Source organism: Macaca nemestrina, chromosome 1 (genome assembly GCF_043159975.1).
Source record: "Macaca nemestrina isolate mMacNem1 chromosome 1, mMacNem.hap1, whole genome shotgun sequence".
NCBI classification, from domain to species: domain Eukaryota; kingdom Metazoa; phylum Chordata; class Mammalia; order Primates; family Cercopithecidae; genus Macaca; species Macaca nemestrina.
In genome coordinates, this window is record NC_092125.1 from 15496244 (window position 1) to 15520671 (window position 24428).

Sequence of the window (24428 nt, forward strand, 5' to 3'; positions counted from 1 at the left end):
CTACATTCATTGAACCTGTGTCAGATACTTTTTGGCTTACAGTCATTTAAGTAAATAATAAAACCAAGAGGATGAAAAAGACTCTCAAAACTTAGCTAATTTCTTCACCTAAAATAAATAATATAGACATTTATTTATGTAAAATTTTAGCAGCAGTGTCATCTTCGTATGTAGACAGTAAGTTACTTCATGGTAGAAGATAAGATGCTTAGCCTGAGGGAATTTTCTATACAAAGAGAATAATCACTTAAAAAGGAAACATCTTAAAACAAATTTTAATCATTTTGTCTGGAAATACTATTCACTTACTTTATGTCTGTAAACATAGTTTAATGTCTTGAAAATTGTGTTAATGAAATAACATTTCATGATGAAAATAATGAAACTCTTATGAAAATAATGAAAATCATTACAAAAATAATGAAAATCCATTTTTTCCACAAGTATTCATACTTTGTAATCATATTTACCTGAGTACACTCTGTCATAGGCTTAAAATGTGGCTTTTCCACATTGGTAAAAATTTGCTAGGCCACCTGTATGTGGTTTGTGGCTCTGACTACACTGTGGTGCCCGCTTTAAGAGCAGCATGTGAGCTGCCATGCTACCATTTAAGTGAGGCTCCAGGCTTAGGTAAAAGTTGCTTTCAGTAAGATAGGTTGGCATGTCTCTAAAGGATGTGACCATTTCTCCTTCTCAGTATGAAAAAGAGTGGTCAGACTGTTCTGCTCAGATGCTGAGTGCCACAGGATGCTAAGGGAATGGTGCAAGTACTGTGGATGCTTTTACAGAAATGAAGAGACTGACTACTATTTTAAGGCTGCCTAAGTGATTGCACAGTGATTATTGCCAAGACTTTCATATTTTTTATTGTGTCATCAAAAATTGTAATGTCATCTATGTTGACACAAAATTTGGGTAGCAATTGTTAAAATACTTGAGAGGCCATTAGGCTGAGATGGCCCCAGAGCCCTTTGTTTCCTAGGTAAACAAATCCAACCAAGCCCAATTCAACATAAACAGTAGAATAAAAATTAAAAACACACACACACACACAAAAACCTTTACCAGTCAGAAACCACCAACTAGCCCAGGGACTTTCCAGTAGATCATACTCAATTAAGACAAATACATAGCTGTAGCCAATCAAGTAATTGTGTTGCTTTGCTTGCATGTTCAGCCTATAAAACCCCGCATCTCTTGCTGCTAGATGGAAATTCTCTGAACCTCTTCAGGCTTTGAATGCTATCCAATTCATGAATCCTTTAATGTTCAAATACATTCTGTTGAATTAATTTTGTCTTAAATTTTCCTTTTTATACAACTCTCTCCTTTATTTTCTGTGGGTTGGAAAAACAGAGTAATAATTTTATTAGAACTGTGTGCAAAGTAAGTCTGTGTATACCCTGAGCGAAGCAAAGAGAGGGCTTACTTCTTATTAAAAGTGCTTTCCTACCAAGGCATGAAAAATACTTTAAAAAGCATTTTCATTTACTTCTGGGTCCTTTACTAAACTCCAAAAAGCTGAGTTTGCATGACAGTACATATTAGATAAAAGAGATGTTAGGAAAATTGACTTCAGCAATTTTACATCTTGCCTCACACAAAAGGCTTGGATGCACCAAATTTCCACAATGTAAAACCCTTGCAGGCCGGGCGCGGTGGCTCAAGCCTGTAATCCCAGCACTTTGGGAGGCCGAGACGGGCGGATCACAAGGTCAGGAGATCGAGACCATCCTGGCTAACCCGGTGAAACCCCGTCTCTACTAAAAAATACAAAAAACTAGCTGGGCGAGGTGGCGGGCGCCTGTAGTCCCAGCTACTCGGGAGGCTGAGGCAGGAGAATGGCGTGAACCCGGGAGGCGGAGCTTGGGGTGAGCTGAGATCCGGCCACTGCACTCCAGCCTGGGCGACAGAGCGAGACTCCGTCTCAAAAAAAAAAAAACAAACAAAAAAAACCCTTGCAAAAAAAAAAAAAAAAGTCACCATAGGAAAATCTTAAACGTGCTACAGAGACAGATTTAAAACATTACTGGGCATAGTCAAATAAAGTAAATGGTATACTGTCTCATTTCAATTTCAGCTATAAGTTACAGAGAAACTTTTGTTTCTAAATTTGCCATATATACATTTCTGAAATTACATCCTATAGGGACTGCCTTCCTAAGTTGAGGATATCAGTATTTATCACAGCTCTTCCCGGCATGGAGGCTTTGACAACAAAAAATACCAAAATAAATGTATTATGCCACACAATCAGGAGGCTCTGCTCTCACTGAATTCTGAATAAGAGACAGATAATCCTGTTCTAATTCTCCAACATGTGCTTCTGCCAATTTCAAACTTTTCTTCTTTGAGACAAATAGCTGTTTTTAGTAAGAGGTCAGTGTACTAATGATAACTTTAAAGAGTTAAGAAGATTTTGCATTGACTATTTCAGTTATCTTGAGGTCTCCAGATTTGTAGATATCTCCTCATTCATTTTCCAAAAGGCCCATAAAGCTGGTTTGGAGAAAGTATCAGTGTGATTTTTTTCTCAGGTAGGAAAAAAAAAAAAAAAAGTGACCCCATATCAGTAATCTAAATATTACTTGATTTTTTTTTTTTTGAAGTCATACCAAATTTCTGTCTTCAGAAAATGTTTCTTTTTTCTCCCACTTGTCTTCTTCAACTTTTGAACAAATACTTAAAAAATATCTTGGTGGCATGATTACTGTAGAAAGAAACCAGTGTCATAAATGGAGTGATCTGGGCTAACCTTTATCCGTCCTGGGAACCTCTTTTACATGATTTATTTAGAGACTACTCCCATCCTTTAGTCTCTCCTCCCTCGGATTTCTGAGAGCTTAGGAACTCCCACTCTGAGATACTCTCTGTTCTCTCCTCACATGGAGCATATCTGCTACTTTGAAATCAACATCCCTACCAGACACGTGTCACATTTAAGGTCACACACAGTACCATGTCCTGGAATAATAAGGCTTTCTGCTGCTGTTCTACCCTGAGGGCATTCCGTAGGCATTTTAGGAACTCAATCTTGAAGGCTCAAGCTAAGCAAGTGAGTTCAGCTTGTACTCATCACCCAGAATCCTCTAGTATTCACTTTCACCTCCAACTTCCCACTCTCTCGCCTCCAACTAAAGGGTTCCCAAGGTCAGTTCTGGCTTAGCTACATCATTCATCTTCTACCTCCTTGTCATGCCTGCAGCAAGCCGTGTTTCTCTTCTCTGAGAGGCTGACCCAGAGCTCCTGGTTGACCAAGCTCGCTTCTCCCTGAGGACCAAAGGGCAGCATCATCGGCCAGAGACAAAAAGAACCCTGGGGAAGACATCCTCCCTTGCTTTCCTGCCTGTTGGAGTGGGGGCCAAGGCAAAACTTGCTCCTACTTTTCTACTTTGCCCTTTACATTAACAACAACAATTTGAAGGGTGTTAAGGTTTAATGTATTCTCCGCGGATTCAGACAAGTTCCTAAAATTAAGTACTACACTCTATTACTTATTAATGACACCTGATTCAGAAGTTTTTCTTCACGTACTTCCTCATTTTCCGGTCTTTGAACTTCCCTCTCATGTTAGAGCCAAGCAGCTGTAGCAAACTAGCCATTATTTTTTCCTGCATTGCAGAAAATAGAATAACACTCTCCAAGTGTAATCCAGCTTCTGTGATTTATATTCATCAGCACCTCAGGACTCTGCACCACACCAAGCCTTGTGACCATCTGGAATGTTGCAGACCCAGTTATGGCCATGATGCACGCCTCTATTCTCCAAGGATTCTCTATTCTACCCTCAGCCAACGATCTGCCCTCATGACAGCAGTCTTCATTTCAGGGATATGGTCAGCAGGGAGGAAATATGCTTACAGGACAGCACACCTGGATTCCTCTAAAAATCATATACTATCCCTCTAAAATCACCTACCTTTTTCCATCTCCCTGTCCCCTAGTCGGTAAGATATTTAAGTATCAGAACCCCCATTGAGATATTGGACAATCACTCTATAATTCTTTCTGTGTGCACGGTAGTAATAAATGTGTATGCCTTTTCTCATTAATCTGCCTCTTTGTGAGTTGATTTTTCAGCAAACCTTCCAAAGGGAAAAGGGAAGCTTTCCCTTTGCCCTGCAGCTGGTAATAATTTGCTCATGGCAGCACATGGTACAAAAGGTAGAAAGTTACTGAGTGAGCGACCCACTGTCAAGAGACTGGCCCAGGATCAGAGTGCTTACCCGGCTCACCAGGGGGCGCTGATTTTGTACTGATTTTTACCAACCCCTCAACCACCGACTCCTGGGCAGCTACCCATGGGAGGTAAGGCTCCATTGCCGGGGGTGGGGGTCAGTGGGCATTCATTATCACACAGGGGCGTTCTCATTTTCTTTTCTAAAATCCTTAATAGTATCCTGTGTACATCATCTAAATGTGACCTTTATGTTTTCTATGAAGGAGTATATATATATGTGTGTGTATATATACATAGTATACACTATATATGTGTGTGTATATATACTATATGTATACTATATATATAGTGTGTGTATATAGTGTACATATAGTGTATATATCCATATATACTATATATACACTGTATATACACTATATATATACTATATATACACTATATATACACACTATATATATACACACACATATATATATTCTACATAGAGGCACACTTCTGATATATGAAAGCATAGGATTACAACCAGCTGTGATTTGTATTTTATTTTAGCTTCTGAACTTAAAATTCTCTGATTAATGTAACGTAATCTGTTCATTTAGGGATTTGTGTTTAAGCTCTGTGCTTTAGTGCTAGGTGGCTGCAAATCACAATGTACTTTCAAAACAGAGTATCTTAACCTTTTAATAAATCCTATTCATAACTTGTTCAATTCAAAAAAACTGTTTATAAACATGTTAGACATCTGACACCATTCTATTGCAAGAGGGTAGAAACATTTATTGCAGCAGAATACTATGGTTATTCACTCTTGAGTTTATTATTCCCCTTATTTTATTGTAGCAACTCTGGATTCTTTAGTATAAAGAGAAATCAAAAGAAACAAAATATCTGTAGTCTTGGTTTGAGAAGTACACTGGGATCTGGTGGCCTAAACCATACATACAGAATATAAACATATGTATACTTTATATGTACATAGTTAATGGTTACCTATGCATTATAAATAGTAAGTTTAACTTAGATTCTACAAAAATAATCATTTTGGATGGGTACATGCAAACCAGTACACATAAACCTATTTATAAAACACATCTCTAGGATTTTCTTTTTTTGCTTCTAAATATAAATTTTGCTATTTAGCCATCAGCTAAATGATTTAAATGCAAACCCCAAAGTTTCCAGGTAAAAGTATAAAATCCGCTTCTAACCACAGCAGCATACTGCTTCAAGTATTCTCCTCCTATGTAAGGTGTAGATAATTTTGTCACATGTGAATTTTAAGTGCACATCCCATTTCCTCACATATTAGACATCCTGCCAGGGTCACAGCTTCTTTGTTCCATTTTTTAAAAATAAGACATTGCAAACAGTAGCTATTTCTTAAAGTGACATCATTTTTGCTTTTGCATTCTGATAAAAATGAACATACTTAAGCCTCTTCCTTGCACCCCGACCCTGGTGCCCTAGGATAATGCAAACAAATTCTACGCTCAATGGTTTGCAGGGCCATCCGCGCAGGCAGATGACTGAGTGGCCACAAAAGGCTCATTTTGCTTCTGGTCCTCTTTCATGCCAGCTGCCTGGTCTGTGATCGAGGAGAAGGACAGCTGGTCATGCTCTATGATGTGCACTTGATCCTCGTCCTTGTCCTTCTTCACATAGAACATTTTTCTGAATTTTTTCAGCTCATGGAGTTCACAGAAGGTTTCCAGAACTACCAACATGGCAATAAGGCCAAGTAGCAGGTAACCTGTGTGAGAAACAGGACAGTGTCTCAGTGTGATCTCAACATGGATAAATCAAGTAGCAAGTGATTTACCTCCCCACCTCATGCCAACACAGTATTTGTTAAGGAATAAACTCATTGCAAGGTTCTTAATTTTTAGAAGTGTTTTTAAGTTCATGGCTCAAAGAGGAACTACCCATTATTAAAGAGTGAAAGATAATGAAGAATGATTTAACCTCCTATGAACTTGGATTAGTGAGAATCACAGGCTGCAATTTTTGAGAAAAAAAAAAATACTTGGGGCTGACGTGGCATTATTAAAGACACATAACATACTGCACTTACCCAAGTGTGATATTTCATGCAAGGAGGGCTTGTCACCTCTGCTTTATAATCAGTGGCTCACAAAATGCCAGTGATGTTTTAGAAAAGGTTTTGTTTTATCATGGGGTGCTCAGAGGAAAGCTTCATGCCTTTTTAAGCACTCAAAACTCTTACAATTTCTACTACAGAATAAGAGTTTAGTAATAGAAATTGCAGTCTAAATGCTATGGTTTGGCTGTGTCCCCACCCAAATCTCATCTTGAATTCCCACGTGTTGTTGGAGGGACCTGGTGGGAGGTAGTTGAATCATGGGGACAAGTCTTTCCCCTGCTCTTCTCATGATAGTGAATATGTCTCAGGAGATCTGATGGTTTTAAAAAGAGGAGTTCCCCTGCACATGCTCTCTCTCTTTTTGCCTGCTGCCAGCCATGTAAGACGTGACTTGCCCCTCCTTGCCTTCAACCATGATTGTGAGGCTTCCCTAGCCACGTGGAACTGTAAGTCCAATTAAACCTCCTTCTTTTGTAACCTGTCCAGTCTTGGGTATGTATTTATCAGCAGTGTGAAAAAGGACTAATACACTAAACTAAATCAAAATTTAAGAATGGATGTTGATATTAAATAGGTCCTTGTGCATGGCTATCTACACTTGCACCTAAATTCAGCAGCAAAGTCAAGCTCTCCATTATCTCCCAGTTGTTTTTGGACATGTGGACTATTCACTGGCCAACACTACCAGTTTCTTACTGGGAAAATAAAGGATAACTGTTGACTCAAGTAAAATGCGTTGCTTGGAATCTGTGATGGGAAATGGTGATTTACAATTCCTTCCATCATTTTAAAAATGAGTTTTCAGAAAAAAATGTCATCATAAAAAGGAACAGAAATGTGAAGATGAAAACTCCAAGAATAACAAAAATTCTGATTTTATGTCCCAGTGGTAAAACATTTGAGAAGGATTTTCAAAAATGTATGAAGTAGGGAAGCTAAAATTGGCAGCATAACAGGAATAAGAAGGCTGATTAGCCCAAGAATACAAAGTTTTAGTATCTTCAGAATCTGACTATAGGTTTTGAAAACAATATCGTGCATTCAATGTGCTCTCCTGTACTTTAAAAATAGTAACGACATTGTTAGACGAATTGATGGATCAGTGTCTTTTCCTTTATTATTATTATTATTATTACTATTTTGTGAGACACAGCCTCATTCTGTCACCTAAGCTGGAGTACAGTGGCATGATGTCGGCTTACTGCAACCTCCGCCTCCCAGGTTCAAGTGATTTACGGCTGATTTTTGTATTTTTAGTAGAGACAGAATTTCACCATATTGGCCAGGCTGGTCTCGAACTCCTGGCCTCAAGTGATCTGCCTGCCTTAGCCTCCCAAAGTACTATGATTACAGGCATGAGCCACCGTGCCCAGCCTCCTTTATCAAATTTTTGAATGCTGACAAAAATACCCACAGGGTTTCAGACAAAAACTGTGGTATTTTATCCTGCCCACATCTAATATATCTTCGGAACATTCATTTGTTAGATACTCAGGTTCTTGACGCTCAAAACCTAAACTAATTCTATGTACACTGCTTTTTTTAAAAAAGATGCATGTTGTAAGAAGTGATAAAATGTTATGCAAGGATTTAGTATTATATGAAACACTGAGGAAGTAAAGTGGTTGGGCAAAATTTATGAGAAGAATTTATATAAGAGAAAATTATTGCAGCTAGCAAGCATAATTACAGAAACATTCTACTTTCCAAGTCACAGAATAAAATAAAATAAAGTAAAACAATCACCTATTATATGAAAAGAAAGTTAAGATAATGTTTATTTGGCTATCAAACTCACATATACGAAAAACATCTCTAATGCTACTGGCCATCACCACCCCACTGTCACACTCAGATAATGCTGGTGACGTGTCAACTCATAACATTTGGAAAGCACCAGGTCATTATGTTCTATGAGTCACAAAAAGGCGTATTCACTTTGAACCAGCAATCTCATTTCTTGGAAGAATATCAGAGGAAATGTGTACACATACAAAAGTATTCTTGGCCTGGCACAGTGGCTCACGCCTGTAATCCCAGCACTTTGGGAGGCTGAGACAGGCATATCACGAGGTCAGGAGTTCGCGACCAGCCTGGCCAACATGGTGAAACCTCGTCCCTACTAAAAATACAAAAAATTAGCCAGGTGTGGTGGTGGGTGCCTGTAATCCCAGCTACTCGAGAGGCTGAGGCAGGAGAATGGCTTGAACCCAAGAGGCGGAGGTTGCAGTGAGCCAAGATCGTGCCATTGCACTCCAGCCTGGGCAACAAGAATGAAGCTCCATCTCAAAAAAAAAAAAAAAAAGAAAAAAGAAAAAAAAAAATTATCTGCAGTGTCATTTATAATACCCCTGAATTAGAAGAAAGCTAACTAGTGAGCAATAGAGGCATGACTGGATTATGATATGGCCACCTGGTGAATATCATATGGGCTCTAAAAATAATACCTATGGTAGCTACAGGAAATACAAAATCATCCTAAGTAATCATTTAGCCAAAAAAAAAAAAAAAAAAAAAAAAACTATCGAACTTGTATGGTAGCCAGGTACTGTTCAAAGCGTTCCCCAATGATTTATGAGTGAAGTCTTTGTTTTGGCTGAGCCCACGGTTTAATGGAAATGTCAAAATACACACAATTCAACTAAGCATTTTGTAGGGTTAAGAATCACAAGATAGAGCCAAGACCGAGCATCTGGCTGCTTGAGTATCTACTATGATTTCCTAGAAAACATGACGTGAGCCGAGTCATAAATTGAAAAATTCTTAAGAAGGCAAGACACAAATGAAAACAGCAGGTACATTACACCTGCAATTCTGTGCATCCTGAAAAGGGCAGGAAGGCTCACACAGAAATGAATGGTTTCTCGAAAATAGATGGTTAAGTTTTCTACGATATTATATTTAATTTAAAATGAAAACTGTTAAAAAATTATCAGTCCCTGGCCATCTGAATTTGAATGCCCATTTTATTTTCCACATACAAAATTCTGGAAACAGTTAATAGAGGCTAACTTCTTCTAAAGAGAACCAGATGGACAAATGAGGTAAGCAGCTCTTTTAAGACTTTTCTGGTAAATTAAAGAGCATGATTGATAACACGCTCTATCCGAGGCCTAGTTTTCTTGGCCTTAAAATATTTAATAAAGTAGAGCAATCTTTTTTTTTATATTAACAGTTGGTTATCAAGTACATTCTGTATGAGGTATTTTTACACTGTCATTTATAATGCCTACATTATTAGTAAGAAATTGATCTGCAATTTTAAGGTGCTTGTGAAAAATAACTCAGTAATAAGATTTTTGCATAAAGAGTTTTGAAGGAAATCACGAAATGGTTGAGAAGGTGGTAAATTCGGAAAACTTCTCAGTGAGAAGAAAGCAATCAGTGTTTCTATGAATAACTCCTCATTGGGAGGTGAGGTGGAGCTTGGAGTGGCAAAATAGAGACAGAAGCCTGTAATCCCAGCTACTTGGAAGGCTGAGGCAGAGAATTGCTTGAACCTGGGAGGCGGAGGTTGCAGTGAGCTGAGCCGAGATTGCACCACTGTACTCCCAGCCTGGGCGACGGAGTGAGACTCGGGCTCAAAAAAAAAAAAAAAAAAAAAAAAAAAGAAATAGAGACAGAAGGAGCAGCCAGGGAGCCATAATACTCACACGTGATCCCAATCTTGTAGAGCTCTCTGAATTTTTGATTGTAGCCTTCCCCAGGCACATAATCTCCCAGGCCAATGGTGCTCAGGGAAATAAAACAAAAATAAAAGGATTCCAGGAAGTTCCAGTCATCCTCCAGGACTGAGAAGACAGCAGCCGGGATGAAGAAGAAGCAGGACACAGTGACAAACCCAAGGAGCACGGCATGGACGATGGCCACCACCTGCTTGGAGAAGCCCCAGCGGATGTGGAAGTAGAGGACTGGCCTGCGAGTGACGTGCACGGTGATGCGCTGGACCACAGCCGTCAGGAACAGGAGGGTGAAGGGAATGCCGATGACGGAGTAGATGATGCAGAAGGCCTTACCCCCATCTGACAAGGGCACGGTGTGGCCATAACCTGCAAGGAGAACAAGGTCACTGAGGCGAAGAGGAAGAGACTAAGTGGCAAACACATTTAAAAAAAATATATGCCTACCGTCTGCATTTATTCCCCTCAAACTAAAGAGAAGAGCGAGACTTCAGGTCTGCCACTTTAGAGGCTCTAGCATAATTGTCACGTCCCAGTAAAATTCAACAGTGGTCGCCATAAGTTTGGAAGTCCACCATTCTTTGTAAAATCCAACCAGCAATTCCAATACATCAGGGTCTCTGGTCTTGAATTCACCATCAGGCTCAAACACTAGTTCTGTGTGCTAAGGAACTAAGGCCCACACCATCTTAGACCATCAGGAAAAACTCATCTGAGGCCACCCACGTCACCAGGGCCAGTCTATCCCCTCCACCCCTACACTTTCCCCAAGGATCCTCATTAGTGTCTAAACCTCAGTCTACACTCACCTCCCAAACAAACTACTCAGAATGTTCTAACAGTAACGACTGACAAATAAAGGTGTGTGAACAGAACCAAGATAATATGAGTCCAGTAAGAGGGTGGAGTAGAATCAATGAAGATAGAGGTATCAAAAAGAGGAAGAAAAATGAAGATTAAAGCACGCCATGTCACAGGATGGAGCACTGGTATACAGCACCCTTGACATGAGTAACTCCATCTTAGAAAAAGACTCCATCTTACATTTCATAGGGCTCTTTGCCAACAGGGACAAGATGTTATGCTTAATAAATAAAGTCTGCATCCAACCAGATAAGGGCAAAAACAAGCACATTGTTTCACTATCAGTCCTTGCCAGAGGACTCCGTGGCCATAAAAAGAGCAGGACATCAGTAGCTCAAAATGGCCACCTCAACTGACACTGCCTTGCTGTCAATTGTGATTAGCACTTGGCATTTGCTGGGAAGGCTCTGCCCCCACTGAAGACTCTTCGTTGCAAAACCTGTGGACCACTCGCCTGGCCCGACCAGGGGATCCTTTGTGTCTTTGTTGCTCTCCCAGTCTCCCTGGACTGGTTTGTTAACCCTTCTTCTTGTCCCTTTTCTCTTGATGTTATCTGTTACTTTGTTTGTTGTGAAATGTTTGACCTGTAACACCTATCTATTGATTAAGTATACTATTATGTATGGTTTGCAATACAATTGACTTGTGAGTGGCTTATGTGCCTATGGCTCTGACTACCGAGTAAGCAGGAGGTACTAGGGAAAATTCCCTCCTTGGAATTCCATGCAACTCCCGGCTTTTGTGACTGAAATAGCTTCAGTAAAAGTCTGACACTATGGAAAGACACAAACGTGTGTGGACGTGGTTATCTGTGACTCTGTACAGCTCATGAGAATACTTCTTGTCAAATATTTTGCCCAATTATCTGGTTAAATGGCACATTCATAAACTGACACATTTCCCCTACCCCACCCCTTGTCACTTCTGTATTTTCAAAGATATCATAAATTCCACAAACAAACAATGAAAAAAGTACATTAGGACCAGTGGTTGAAACACGTGTCTGTTTTACTTTCTACCAGGTTGAGGTTATTCCCAAATCAAGCCAATCAGGGGACTCTTCATCCAACCAACGCCAACAGAGAATCCAGCTGGGCATGGGGCCTGGTGGCTATTTTTAAAATCTCATGAGCACTTCATCTTAGAAGGACTAACATGTCTGAACAAGTCAATTCAGGAAAAAGCCAGCTAAATACATTTTTTTATGAAATTGGATTCTGAGAAAAATCTACATAGGTGATTATAATTGAAAAGTAGTTTCAAAATCTGATCTGTAAAATACACTCAGCTTAAAAATAAACAGACTCCTCAGTTGCAAATCCACCAAATTCTCTGCCTTACACCTAAGGCTTATACAAGTGTATGTGGGTATTAAAAAGCTTCCTCGATTATTCCCATGTGCAGCCTCACCACAGCAGAGGCAGGGTTCTTGTCCCACTGTCCCAGAAAGTACACAGTTTATGAATGAACTACAGCACAGTCCAGGAATCCTCTGAGATTGTACATCCACTTTCCCATGGAGAGATTCCAGGGCTTCAATTCTCAAAAGGGGTACGCATCCTCAAATGGTTAAGAACCACTCTTGTTCTGAGTGTCGGTTCCTGAATCCATCTGGTCCCTGCACACCCAACTGCTCCTGGAATGTGATGACTAATTTTGGGCATGATATTGAAAGAGGGAAGTGGGCAAGTTGGAGAGTGCCTTGAGAATAACATGAAGGATGGTGCCAAATAATGTTCATGCTACACATGGAAGCAGGAGCCTTTGAATGTTTCATTTTGAAAAAAAAATATGTGAAGGAAGAATGAGACTTGTTCTGAGGAAAGCAGCTGATATCACAGAACCACCTGAACTAATGGGAGCTTCAACTTCAGCGAGGCACCAAAGAGGGATGTTCCCATGCTTGCAGAGATCCGGAAATAGAATCTGAAAATGCAACTTTATTTAACCATAAAAAAGCAAACTGGAGGCTGGGCGCGGTGGCTCGTCCCTGTGATCCCAGGACTTTGGGAGGCCAAGGTGGTCGGATCACGAGGTCAGGAGTTCAAGAACAGCTTGGCCAACATGGTGAAACCCTGTCTCTACTAAAAATACAAAAATTAGCCGGGCATGGTGGCGGGTGCCCGTAATTCCAGATACTTGGGAGCCTGAGGCAGGAGAATCGTTTGAACCCAAGAGGCGGAGGTTGCAGTGAGCAGAGATGGCACCAATGCACTCCAGCCTGGGTGACAGAGCAAGACTCTGTCTCAAGGAAAAAAAAAAAAAAGCCAACTCAACTGGAAAGCGTTTCACAAATGTAGTCACCAGCTTGTGACTGAAAGTGCTAGATATTAATAATAGTACTCACACGACCAGAGGGTCAAGCAGAAACTGCAAGAGATGAATTTAGCTTTGGCACTGATTTTGTCGAGAAAACATAAGTTCAGCTGAGTCAGTTGGAATCCACGAAGGCCTTTAAGTCTATGATTTTATTACTTTTTTTGGTAGCCTTTTTATAAATTAGCTTTACTAAAAGTGTAACACACAATCCAAATTTTCCATACCATCTGTTCCAATAAATTACATGATTTAGGTTCTAGTAGAGAAAAAAAAGTAAACAAACTTCTAGCTTAAAAATATTTTAGCTTAGGAATTTTCTCTCAAATTGTGATAGCTCTTTTCATTAGAATGTTAACTAAATCTCATTTACTAAAATGTTATCTTCAAGCAATAAAGATAATCATTATAAGACTCTAAGACCTCGCTCTGCAGTGACGGCATTTTTATGCTAGTACTGTAAAAATATTATATATTCCCACTAAGAGATTAAAAACCATCACCATGCAGATCCTTACTGAAAGTAATTTTCCTCTCCTGATGTGTACATCAATAATTTTTTGGTAATGGAAAGTAAAATTTAAAATTTACATCTCATTTGCATTCCACACACTTAGCGCAGGCCATATTGAGTAAACCACCCTCTGCACCAACTACAACACAGCGCTTCGTTTGCAGTAGACGGCTTAATGCATCTGACGGAAACTTTCAGTCCTATTGAATTTTAATGAAGTGGTGAATAATTTACTCAAGTCCAGTCCATTGAATCTTCAGCTAAACCATGAAGCAAAACTCATATTTTTAAATGTTATAATCATATTTAACTCCATTACAAACCACAAATAATTTAGCAAAATGTTAATAGACCTGGATTACTTGGGTTAAATTTTTCTAAGGCCGGTCATCACATAATTTTTGGAACCAAAAGATTGAACATAACAGACTGCTGAGAAAACTGACCTCAAAATTAGTTACAATCCTGAGACAAAGCTCTCACTCACTAATATTCTTGTATTCTAGCCTCCTACTCCACAACTGCTGGGTTTCCTGTTATGAACTTGCACCTGTGAGGCATGTATGAGTATATGTATAATGGGTGGTTGTAATGATGACAGTCTCCTACTAAATTTGCCTTCCCATCTGGCTACTCTAATTACAACAGCCCCGACACTATGCTGGCTAATACCCAATCAGGGGCTATGCGACACTAGATTTTTCTGGTATTTAAATGCTCTCTAATGAAGGCCAAGACAGAGAACCTTTGTGGGCTCCTATTGAGTACATCGGAGCAAGTCAGTGATATGCAGCTTCTTCACATATACCAGATGCTTTTGAGAAAGGTGTACCTTACAACGGCCCCACGTTATGACCCTGAACCTGTAACAGTATCACTTATTTGCATTATTTAGTATCATATGGAACAATGTATACATTCTCCATTAAGTTAGCTTGATATATGGAAGAAGAAGAAGCAGAAGGAGGAGGAGGGGGAGGAGGAGGAGGGGGAGGAGGGGAAGAGGAGGAGGAGGGGGAGGAGGGGAAGAGGAGGGGGAGGAGGAGGGGGGGAGGAGGGGAAGAGGAGGGGGAGGGGGAGGAGGGGGGAGGAGGGGGAAGGAGGAGGAGGAAGGCGGAGGAGGGGGAGGAGGAGGAGGGGGAGGAGGGGGAGGAGGAGGAGGGGGAGGAAGGCGGAGGACGGGGAGTAGGAGAAAGGGAAGGAAGGCAGAGGAGGGGGAGGAGGAGGTGGAGGGGGAGAAGGGGGGGAAGAGGAGGAGGAGGGGGAGGAGGAGGAGGGGGAGGAGGAGGGGGAGGACGAGGAGGAGGGAGAGGGGGAGGGGGAGGAGGAGGAGGAGGGGGAGGGAGAGGAGGGGGGAGGGGGAGGGGGAGGAGGAGGGGGAGGATGAGGAGGAGGGAGAGGGGGAGGAGGAGGAGGAGGGGGAGGGAGAGGAGGGGGAGGGGGAGGGGGAGGGGGAGGGGGAGGGGGAGGGGGAGGACGAGGAGGAGGGAGGGGGGAGGGGGAGGAGGAGGAGGAGGGGGAGGGAGAGGAGGGGGGAGGGGGAGGGGGAGGAGGAGGAGGGGGGAGGAGGGGGAGGGGGAGGGGGAGGAGGAGGCAGCTACAGAAGAAGAACCTCAGCCTCTCCACCTCAGCAGAGATACTGACATCAGTCACAGTGTTTCCCGTTCTGTAAAACAGAATTTACTTTGCAATCCTGGACTTCAGCTTATTAATTATCTCTTTCCCACTGGACTGTGTGGCCCTGGAGGGTAGACCACATCCTCTCCTACTTTACATTTCTCCAGGATCCCCAAACACAGCGCTGTCCAATCTACAGTGAACCATAATACCGTTGCTGTTAGTGACTTCAGTGTCACGTGGGTCAGAAACTCACTGTATGGTGAAACTCATTGCACAGTGATGAATAAGCTTCAGGTCAGGTTGACTTTTTCTGTGATTTTCATTTTGCACTTTGCTGGAAATAAGTTGTTTCATATTTTTAAAAAAGTTAACTTCAAGATATCTTGCACACAACAGGTCTTCATAATTCCATTTTTTGATGGCAATACTTTTTCATGGATAAACTCTGTTCATCCTTCCTATCCCTGCCATGCACACAACAGGGAATGTACATCTTCCGTTATTTTGCTTATGTTATAAAAGGAAGTTTGCCAGAGAGAGAAGGCTCAAGGGAGCTCTAAATAGACTGAAGAGAAGTGCTGACAGAATGAAAGTGGGCTACAGTCAATACACGTGACCAAGGAGGCACAGATGGTAAGAGGTCACAGAGGTAACAAGTCATGGCAGGTGCGAGTGGTCTAGGATTTTCTTGGATCACTTTTTACTGCCTCATTCATTTAATACTTTTCTAAACACTTATTGTTATTTCTACTCAATCATGAATGGTTTCTTGTTAAGCAAAGATAGAGAGGCAATGGCATTCCTAGTTGGGACATGGCATCAATTCTTTACCTTTCAGTGGACATCTGAGAGAGGGACTAAATTAATACACTGCACTTAAAAGCTAGAGGAGCCAGCAAACAGCTCAAGTGCCACAGGCGAAAGCCTTGCACTTTTTGCAATGAAGTTTCCACTATAAATGGCAGCACAGTGAAAGAACAATCAGAAATAATAACTTAGGCAAGGGGAACTCATCATGCATCCATCAATCTGAGGAGATATGTTCGGGAAAGGAGGAAAATGAGCTCAAAACAGCCATACATTGTGGCTTGCCACATGTGTACAAGCTCTAGTGTATGCAGAATTGTGAACCTTCTTAACAATTTCCAAATCCTAGCGTTGCTATTTCTACTTCATAAATACAAAGACTGAGTTTTTGAGAGTTTAACCAACTTGCTCAAAGGCATATGAATAACAAATTGAGCCCATAATCTTTGCACTCTACCACTCCAGATATATTATATGACACAAAGGACATGGATGCATCAAAAGTCAACTCAAGTCCTAACATTATTTCTTAGGTGCTCTCAGTGAGAGGGTGGTGTTACTGGCTACCTGCAAAAGAAGAACAATGACGTCTTTCCTGTGGTTCCATGTAGCTGATTGTAAGATAGTGAGACTGAAATGAGAGGACATGAGAGAGTAAAAACAATGTTTAGTAATGAACAAAGGACTGTGTAATTCACACACAGAACTGGCTGGTGGAAGGTGGAGCCTAGGGTAACTCTACAGATATCCGGAGGTGGGTCAGCAAAACATCTATCAAGGGTCAGAGAATGTAGGCATAACCTACATGCCTTTCATATTCTTGAAATAGAGTTTGGAGCCACATAGATGAACTTCTATGGTAAATAGTAGAGTCATCAATGAAGAAGATAGAGAAATGTCCCTAAATTGTGACAAACAAACATGAAACATAACAAATTAGTGGTGACCTTGAAAAGTAGAGTTTCTGTGGCAATAATTAATATCAGTGATATAAGCATAAACTAAATTCTAATAAACTACTTATCTTCCTATTTAACTACTTAATTTAAATAACTCTGAAGGAATCTCTGTCTATAAATAAATATCTAATTGCAGAGATACCAGCTAAGTAAGATAGGATGTCCAATAGCCCAAAGAATGAGTTATATTCTAAAGACATTAATATAAATATCAGGTAAAAGTAGAAATCAAAATCGTACATTATGATTATAAATTACTCAATACATAAGTACATTTTCATTGTAAAAAATTCAAACAACACTGATGCAGCAAATGTCCCCTTGACTTAGTTCTCTCCGGAGATTACTGTTAGGAGTTTTCTTTGAATAGCACATCCTGGAGATGGCTCCATTTTGAAACATGAAAAGCTCCCTGTTCTTTAAACACAATATTCTACTCTATACAAGCACTGTAACTTATTTTATCCACCCCTCAACGGAAGGATATTTAGAGTATTTCCAATTCTTCACTATTAGAAGCAAGTCAAAGACAGTGTAGCCAGGTCCTCTGAGTCACTAGTAAGAAGAGTGTAACAGAATGGGCCATACAAGCGCTGATATTCTTTATGAGTAGCCTTATGCACTACACAAATTTTTGGCTCGAAATACAGCTTATTAGCAGAAAGTTAAAAATAACTCCCCTAAAGCTCTAACAACCCCCTAGCTCCTGGCAGACGCCATTCCCAGGGGTAGGTACACACACAGTGCCTGGGTGGTGTGTGTTCAAATGGCAATCATCTGGCTGAAGTGTGCAGTACTGTGTCTTCCAGGTGAGAACTGGCCCCTTGCCCTGATGTAGCTTCCTTTTCCTAAGGAGATTCTCTTATCTTCCTTGGCCTTTCTTCTGGACTTCTCATGTTTGTCTGTGTTTATGATGTTTACTTAAATAGGAGCTTGCCGGCAGTATAGTGAATGTATCACATAATGACGCTTGAGTCAACAATGGGCCACATATATGACAGTGGTCCCATCAGATTAGACTGGACCTGAAAAACTCCCATCACCTAGCAATGTCGTAGCCATGGTAACTCCATAAGGCAATGCATTACCCAAGTGTCTGTGGTGATGCTGGTGTAAACAAACCTCCTGAGCTGCTATTTGCATAAAAGTATGGCACATACGATTATAGTGTATGTATATATATCGATAATGATAATAAATGACTGTTACTGGTTTAGATAGTGACAATTTTTTACTAATTTTTATCATTATTTTAGATTGTATTCCTTTCCTTCTACAGGACTTGCCTGAAGCTGGTTTACATTTAACATTTTTTAAAACAAAAAATATTTAAAATAACAAAATGTCCAATGTAAACCAGCTTCGGGAAAGTCCTTCAGGAGGAATTCAGAAGAAAACACTGTTATCATAGGAAATGACAGCTCCATGCGTGTTATTGCCCCCTGAAGACCTTCCAGTGGGGCAGATGTGCAGGTGGACGATCCCGATCCTGTGTAGGCCTAGGCTAGTGTGTGTGTGTGTGTCTTAGCTTTTAACAAAAAAATTTAAAAAGTAAAAAACCCCTGAAAATTTAAAAAATAAAGCTTACCAAATAAGAATATAAAGGAAATATTTTTGTACAGCAGTATAACGTGTTCGTGTTTTAAGTTAAACGTTATCACGAAAGAATCAAACTTAAAAACGTTAAAAAGTTTATAAAGTAAACAAGTGACAAACGCTAAGATTAATTTATTCTTGAAGAGAGAAAACAATTTTAAATAATTGAACTTAGCCTAAGTGTCCAGTGTCTACAAAGTCTACAGTGGTGAATAGTAACGTCCGAGGCTGTCACATTCACTCACCACTTAACTCACCCAGAGCAACTTCAGTTCCTGCAAGCCCCATTCGTGCTAAGTGTCTCATACAGGTGTCCCATTAAAAAAAATCTTTTATACTGTATTTTTACTGTATCATTTCTAGGTTTGGATATATTTAGATACACAAATACGATGTGCTACACTTGCCTACAGTCTTCAGTACGGTAACATGATATACAAGTTTGTAACCTAGAACGATATGCTATAGCATTCAGGTTTGTACACTGTATGTTGTTCACACAATGACAAAAACACCTAAGGATGCATTTCTCAGAACGTATCTCAGTCATTAGGTGACGCTTGACTGTAGTCTCATTTTCTCTCTTGGCATCTAGGAGTTAGCATATAGTCTTTTATATATAAGGAACTGTTTTTGTTAGATGATTCTTGCTTAATATGCAGTTTTTCTTTTTAATCTACCTGCTTATTAAGTATGTGTCCAAAATTATACAATCAAATATTCGAATTTTCTAATGTTAAAGTAAGCAATTTGGTCAAATTAAAGTTTCCATAATAAATGCTTTCTTTTCTAAGCATTAAACATTTTCAGGTTCATTCTCTATGATTTTAAAACATATATAATTATTTCTTTTGCCCCTCAAACTAGTAAATGAATGATATCCAACTCTAATGGATCCCTGTTGTCCCATTTCTATACGCTTTCTTTTCCCTAGCACTGTTTACTATTTAACTTTTAAATGTGTTGAACCTTTCTTAGCTTGAGAATTTAAATTATGATTATTTGTCCTTATTTTTTCATATTTTTAGAACTGTTTTTCCATCCATTTTAAAAGTATGGATCTCTGCCATGTCTTTTCACACCACCCTCTGCATACTCTCACAGATGAAGATCATCTCATCAAGCCTTGCTTCCTAAAACTGAAATTTTGAAAGAAACATGTATGTTACATACAATTACTCAAATTCTTTATACTCCTTTTCTCCATTATCTCTAAGCTGGTGAGTACCTGGTTGACAGTCCAACTTTTGACCCATCACCTTCTGCTGTAGGAGCCCAAGTTTGTCAAAGTGCTAAAAAACAAACAAAAAAAAACTTGACGTTTTTAAGTTATAACTTACTAAAATTTGCAGTAAGATATTAAATGCTATAGTAGGACAGCATAGGAAACAGACCAGGCTCTCTCCTCTATTTCTCTGTCTCTCTTTCTCTCTTCTTTCTTTCTTTTCTTTTCTTTCTTTCTTTTTCTTTCTTTCCTTCTTTCTTTTCTTTCTTTCTCTTTCTTCTTTTTTTCTTTCTTTCTCTCTTTCTTTCTTTCTTCTTTCTTTTGCTAATCATTGTTATCAGGCAGTTCCTTATGAAAATAAATTCTGTAATAATCTCTTTATCACCCAGATTCCTGCAGACAATATGGCTTGCCTTGTTCAACGGTACCATCTACCGTGCACTGTGATTTTATGTTTTGCTAGGTTACTGTGGGCAGGTAAATGTAGCACAGGAACATGACCCACTACTGGATATGGGTAATAACCACATTGCTTCACGATTTTAGTACAGCTTTCCCCCAATTCCAAGCAGTCACATTTCAAAAACATAAGAATCCCACCTACGGCTTTTCCATCCCAAAATGTACTGACACTGCCTTGGTTGCGGGGGTTGCAGAAGAAGGGGGACAAAAAGCGATGAGAAAGCAGCTCTTGTGAAAAGGTGGATTTGTCCCCCTCTCACCAAAGCTAAAATAAACTCATCCTCACTCATCCTCACTGCTCATCCTCCCAGACACAAACCAAATGGGCTTCTTACTCAGTACTGGACATCTCTCAGGCAAGATTCCCCTTTAATATTTTCTAACTAAATTACATGAACAGGTTAATTAGAAAATATTTAAAAAACAACATGCTATCTAATTCACTAACGGAGTATACTTACAATGTGTTATGACTAGGACCAAAAAAAGGAAATAAAAGAGACTGAAAATGAAGTTTTGGGCTGGGCATGGTGACTCACACATGTAATCCCAGCACTTTGGGAGACTGAGGTGAGAGGGTTTCTTGAGGCCAGGAGTTCAAGACCACCCCAGTCAACACAGTGAGCTCTGTCTATACAAAAACTAAATCAATGAGCTGGGCATAGTGGCATGTGCCAGCAGTCGCAGCTATTTGGGAGGCTGAGGTGGGAGGATCACTTGAGGCTGGGAGGTTGAGGCTGCAGTGAGCCATGATCGTGCACCACTGCACTCCAGCCTAGATGAAAAAAGAGGCTCTGTCTCAAATTAAATAAATAAATAATAAATTTATAAATAAATGAATGAAGCTTTGTCACCCTTGTGTGAAAGCTGATCACATGAACGGAGTCATTTTTGTCATACCCAACGAAGACAGAATCAATAAGCCAAGGGGAAAAGCACTCAGGGTAAAGAATATTGCTCCAAAAAACATAATTCTCTGCAGGCCTAGCAGCTGACACTGCTTGCAGTAACCTGAAACCAGTTTTGTCTAATGACTAGTGAGACGACCTGCTGTAACTCTCAGACTGGGTTTGCGCACCGCCCTCACTTACCAATTGGAGCTTGCCAGCTCCTCAAAACCTCACTGGTGCCAATGAAACTTCTCAAAGAGCAACTTGCAACATTTCTCCTTTTTATAAAACCTCTAACCTTCTCTTTGTTGTTCAGAGATAGCATTTTCAGTTCATACCGGAGACTCTGTCTTCCAGGTTTGTAAACCAGCATTGCCAGTGAAATTCTCTTTTCTGTTATCTAGCCATCCTGGCGGTCCTTTGGATGATACTTGTTTAATCCTGCAACCCAGTTGAAAGCAGAGATGTCAATATTACAATTGCTGATGGTCTCACAAACCTCTTGTTTCCTTCAGCATCCTTTCCTAGGGACTTGGAATCCACAAAAGTAGAATACTTTATGATTAACTAAAAATGACAAGAAGAACTACCAAGCATAAGTTAAAGAACTGTCTAGTATGCCCTTGGCATTGGAGCAGTTTTTTGTTTGTTTGTTTGTTTGTTTTTGTTTTTTCCCCCACGTTATCTCGGCTGCTCCTCATCCAAGGGTGTCTTAGTCTGTTGAGGCTGCTACAAAAGAATGCCACAGGCTGGGTGGCTTGTAAACAACAGAAATGTACTTCTCACAGTTTTAGAGGCTGGGAGGTCTCAGATCAAGGCACCAGCAGATTCAGTGTCTGGTGAGGGCTGCATCCTCATAGCCTTCTCACTCTAATCTCACAAGGCAGAAGGAGGAAGGAGTCCCTCCTATGTCTCTTTTATAAAGGCATGAGTCTCATTCACGAGGCCTCCACCATCATAACCTAATCAAATGCTCTACCCAAATGCTCTACCTCCTGATACCATCACCTTGAGAGGGTGGGGGTTAGGATTTCAACGTATTAATTTGGGACAGACACAAACACTCAGACCATAACATTCTACCCCTGGCATCCCAAAATTTCATGTCCTTCTCACATGCAAAATGTGTTCAGTCCATTCCAATGGTTCCAAAAGTCTTAACTCATTCCAGTATCTACTTGAAGGTCTGTAGTCCAAAATCTCATTTAAACAGCACCTATATCATACACGGGTGAGACACAAGGTATGATTCATTCTGAGGCAATTTTCCTCCATCTGTGAGCCTGTGAAATTAAACAAGTTAAGGGGCTTCCAAAATACAACGGTGGGACAGGCATAGAATAGACATTCCCATTTCAAAAGACAGAAAAGAATAGAAGGAAAGAAAAGAAGAAAGGACAGGTCCCAAGTGAAGTCCAAAATTTTGTCTCGAGAATAATCTTTGGCTCAATGCTCTGTCCCCCAGGTCCCCTGGGGTTGTGGTCCTGCCTTCCCAACTCATTGGGTTGGTGGCCCTCCCCAAAGGCTGCTCTGTGCCCTTGTGGCTCCCAGAGCTAGAATCCTGTCTATGGCTCTACAGGTCTAGGGCTGCTGGGGTGGTCCTACCACTCGGCTCTCCTGGATGTTGCTCCAGTAAGGGCTCTCTGTGGAAGTCCCATGCTTGCCTGCACAAGCTTCTGCACATTGGAGCTGTGATGGAGGTGGCAGCCCCAATTACTTCTGAGTCACCTTGAGCAATAGGTTCCACTTGGTTGACTAATCTCCTTATCAGACGGTCATTTGGTCGCAACCTTGGTGTCCTTTCCCAGTGTGCCTTCTCATTCATTTACTTATTTTTTTAAGAGATGGATTCTCACTATGTTACTCAGACAAGTCTCAAACTCCTGGGTTTAAGGGATCCTCCGGCCTCAGCTTCTCTAATAGTTAGGACTACAGGCATGAACCACTGTGCCCAATATCTCATTCTTTATAATATGGCTGGGGTGAGAATTTTCCAAATCTTTAAATGCTGCTTCCCTTTGATTAACAATTCTGTCCTTAAATCTTTTCTCTCTTTTCACATTTTAATGTAGGCTGTCAAAAGAAGCCAAGCCACAACTTTCACACTTTGCTTAGAAATTTCCTTATCCAAATATATAACTTCAGTGTTCACCACTTTACCTTCTGCAAGACACTAGACTACAGGCACGATTCAGCCAAGTTCTCTGACACTTCTTAAAAAAAATTTTTTTTTCTTTTACTTTAAGTTCTGGGATACATGTGCTGAACGTGCAGGTTTGTTACACAGGTATACATGTGCCATGGTGGTTTGCTGCATCTATCAACCTGTCATCTAGGTTTTAAGCCCTGCATACACTAGGTATTTGTTCTGATGCTCTCCCTTCCCTTGCCCCAACCCCTGATGGCCTTTTCTCCATTGTCCAATAACATGGTCCTCATTTCCCTCTGAGACCTCATCAGACTGGCCTTTATTACCCATATTTCTGTCAACGTTCTGTTCATGATCACTTAGGTATTTTCTAAGAGGATTAAGGCTTTCTTTATAGCTCTCCTCTTTTCTTTCTGAGCCTTCATCAGAATCACCTTTAAAGGTCAATTCACAGCAATGTAGGCTTTTTCTAGTGTGCACCTCCAAACTCTTTCCAGTTTCTACCTATTACCCATTTCCAAGGCCGCTTCCACATTTTTTGGTATTTGTTAGAAGCACTTCCACTTCTTGGTGCCAATCTTTATATTTGTCAGGACTCTCTGGAGAAACAGAAGCAATAGGATATATATATAGATACATAAGAAGAGATTTATTATGGGAATTGGCTTATCCAATTATGGAAGCCAGCAAGTCCCCTGGCATGCCATCTGCAAGCAGAAGAACCAGGAAAGCCAGTGGTGTAATTCTGCCCAAGTCTGAAGACCTGAGAACCATAGAGGCCAAGGTCATAACTCCCAGTTCAAGGTCACGAGAAGAGAGATGTCTCAACTCAAAAAAAGACAAATAGCCCTTTCTCTCCCTTTTTGTTCTATTCAGGCCCTTCATGAATTAGATAACGGCTCTCCACATTGGTGAGGATGGATGTTCTCTACTCAGTCTACTGATTCAAATGCTAATCTCTTCCAGAAACACCCTCACAAATGCACCCAGAGGTAATGTTTTACCAGCTATCTGGGCATCCTCTAGCACAGTCAAGTTGACACAACTAACCATCCGTCAGGC

At 40.5% G+C, this 24428-nt stretch overlaps 1 protein-coding gene across 1 annotated transcript in view; it reads right to left on the reverse strand.

Annotated features, from left to right (window-relative positions):
• Positions 1–259: 259 nt before the first annotated feature.
• Positions 260–24428, reverse strand: part of LOC105464119 (potassium two pore domain channel subfamily K member 1) — a 57850-nt gene continuing 33681 nt past the window's right edge. The window contains exons 2-3 of the mRNA XM_011711788.3: positions 9938–10333; positions 260–5933 (exon numbers count right to left, since the gene is read on the reverse strand). Of these exons, the coding sequence (XP_011710090.1) occupies positions 5674–5933; positions 9938–10333 (656 nt within the window). The 3' untranslated portion in view covers positions 260–5673. The remainder of the gene's footprint in view (positions 5934–9937; positions 10334–24428) is intronic.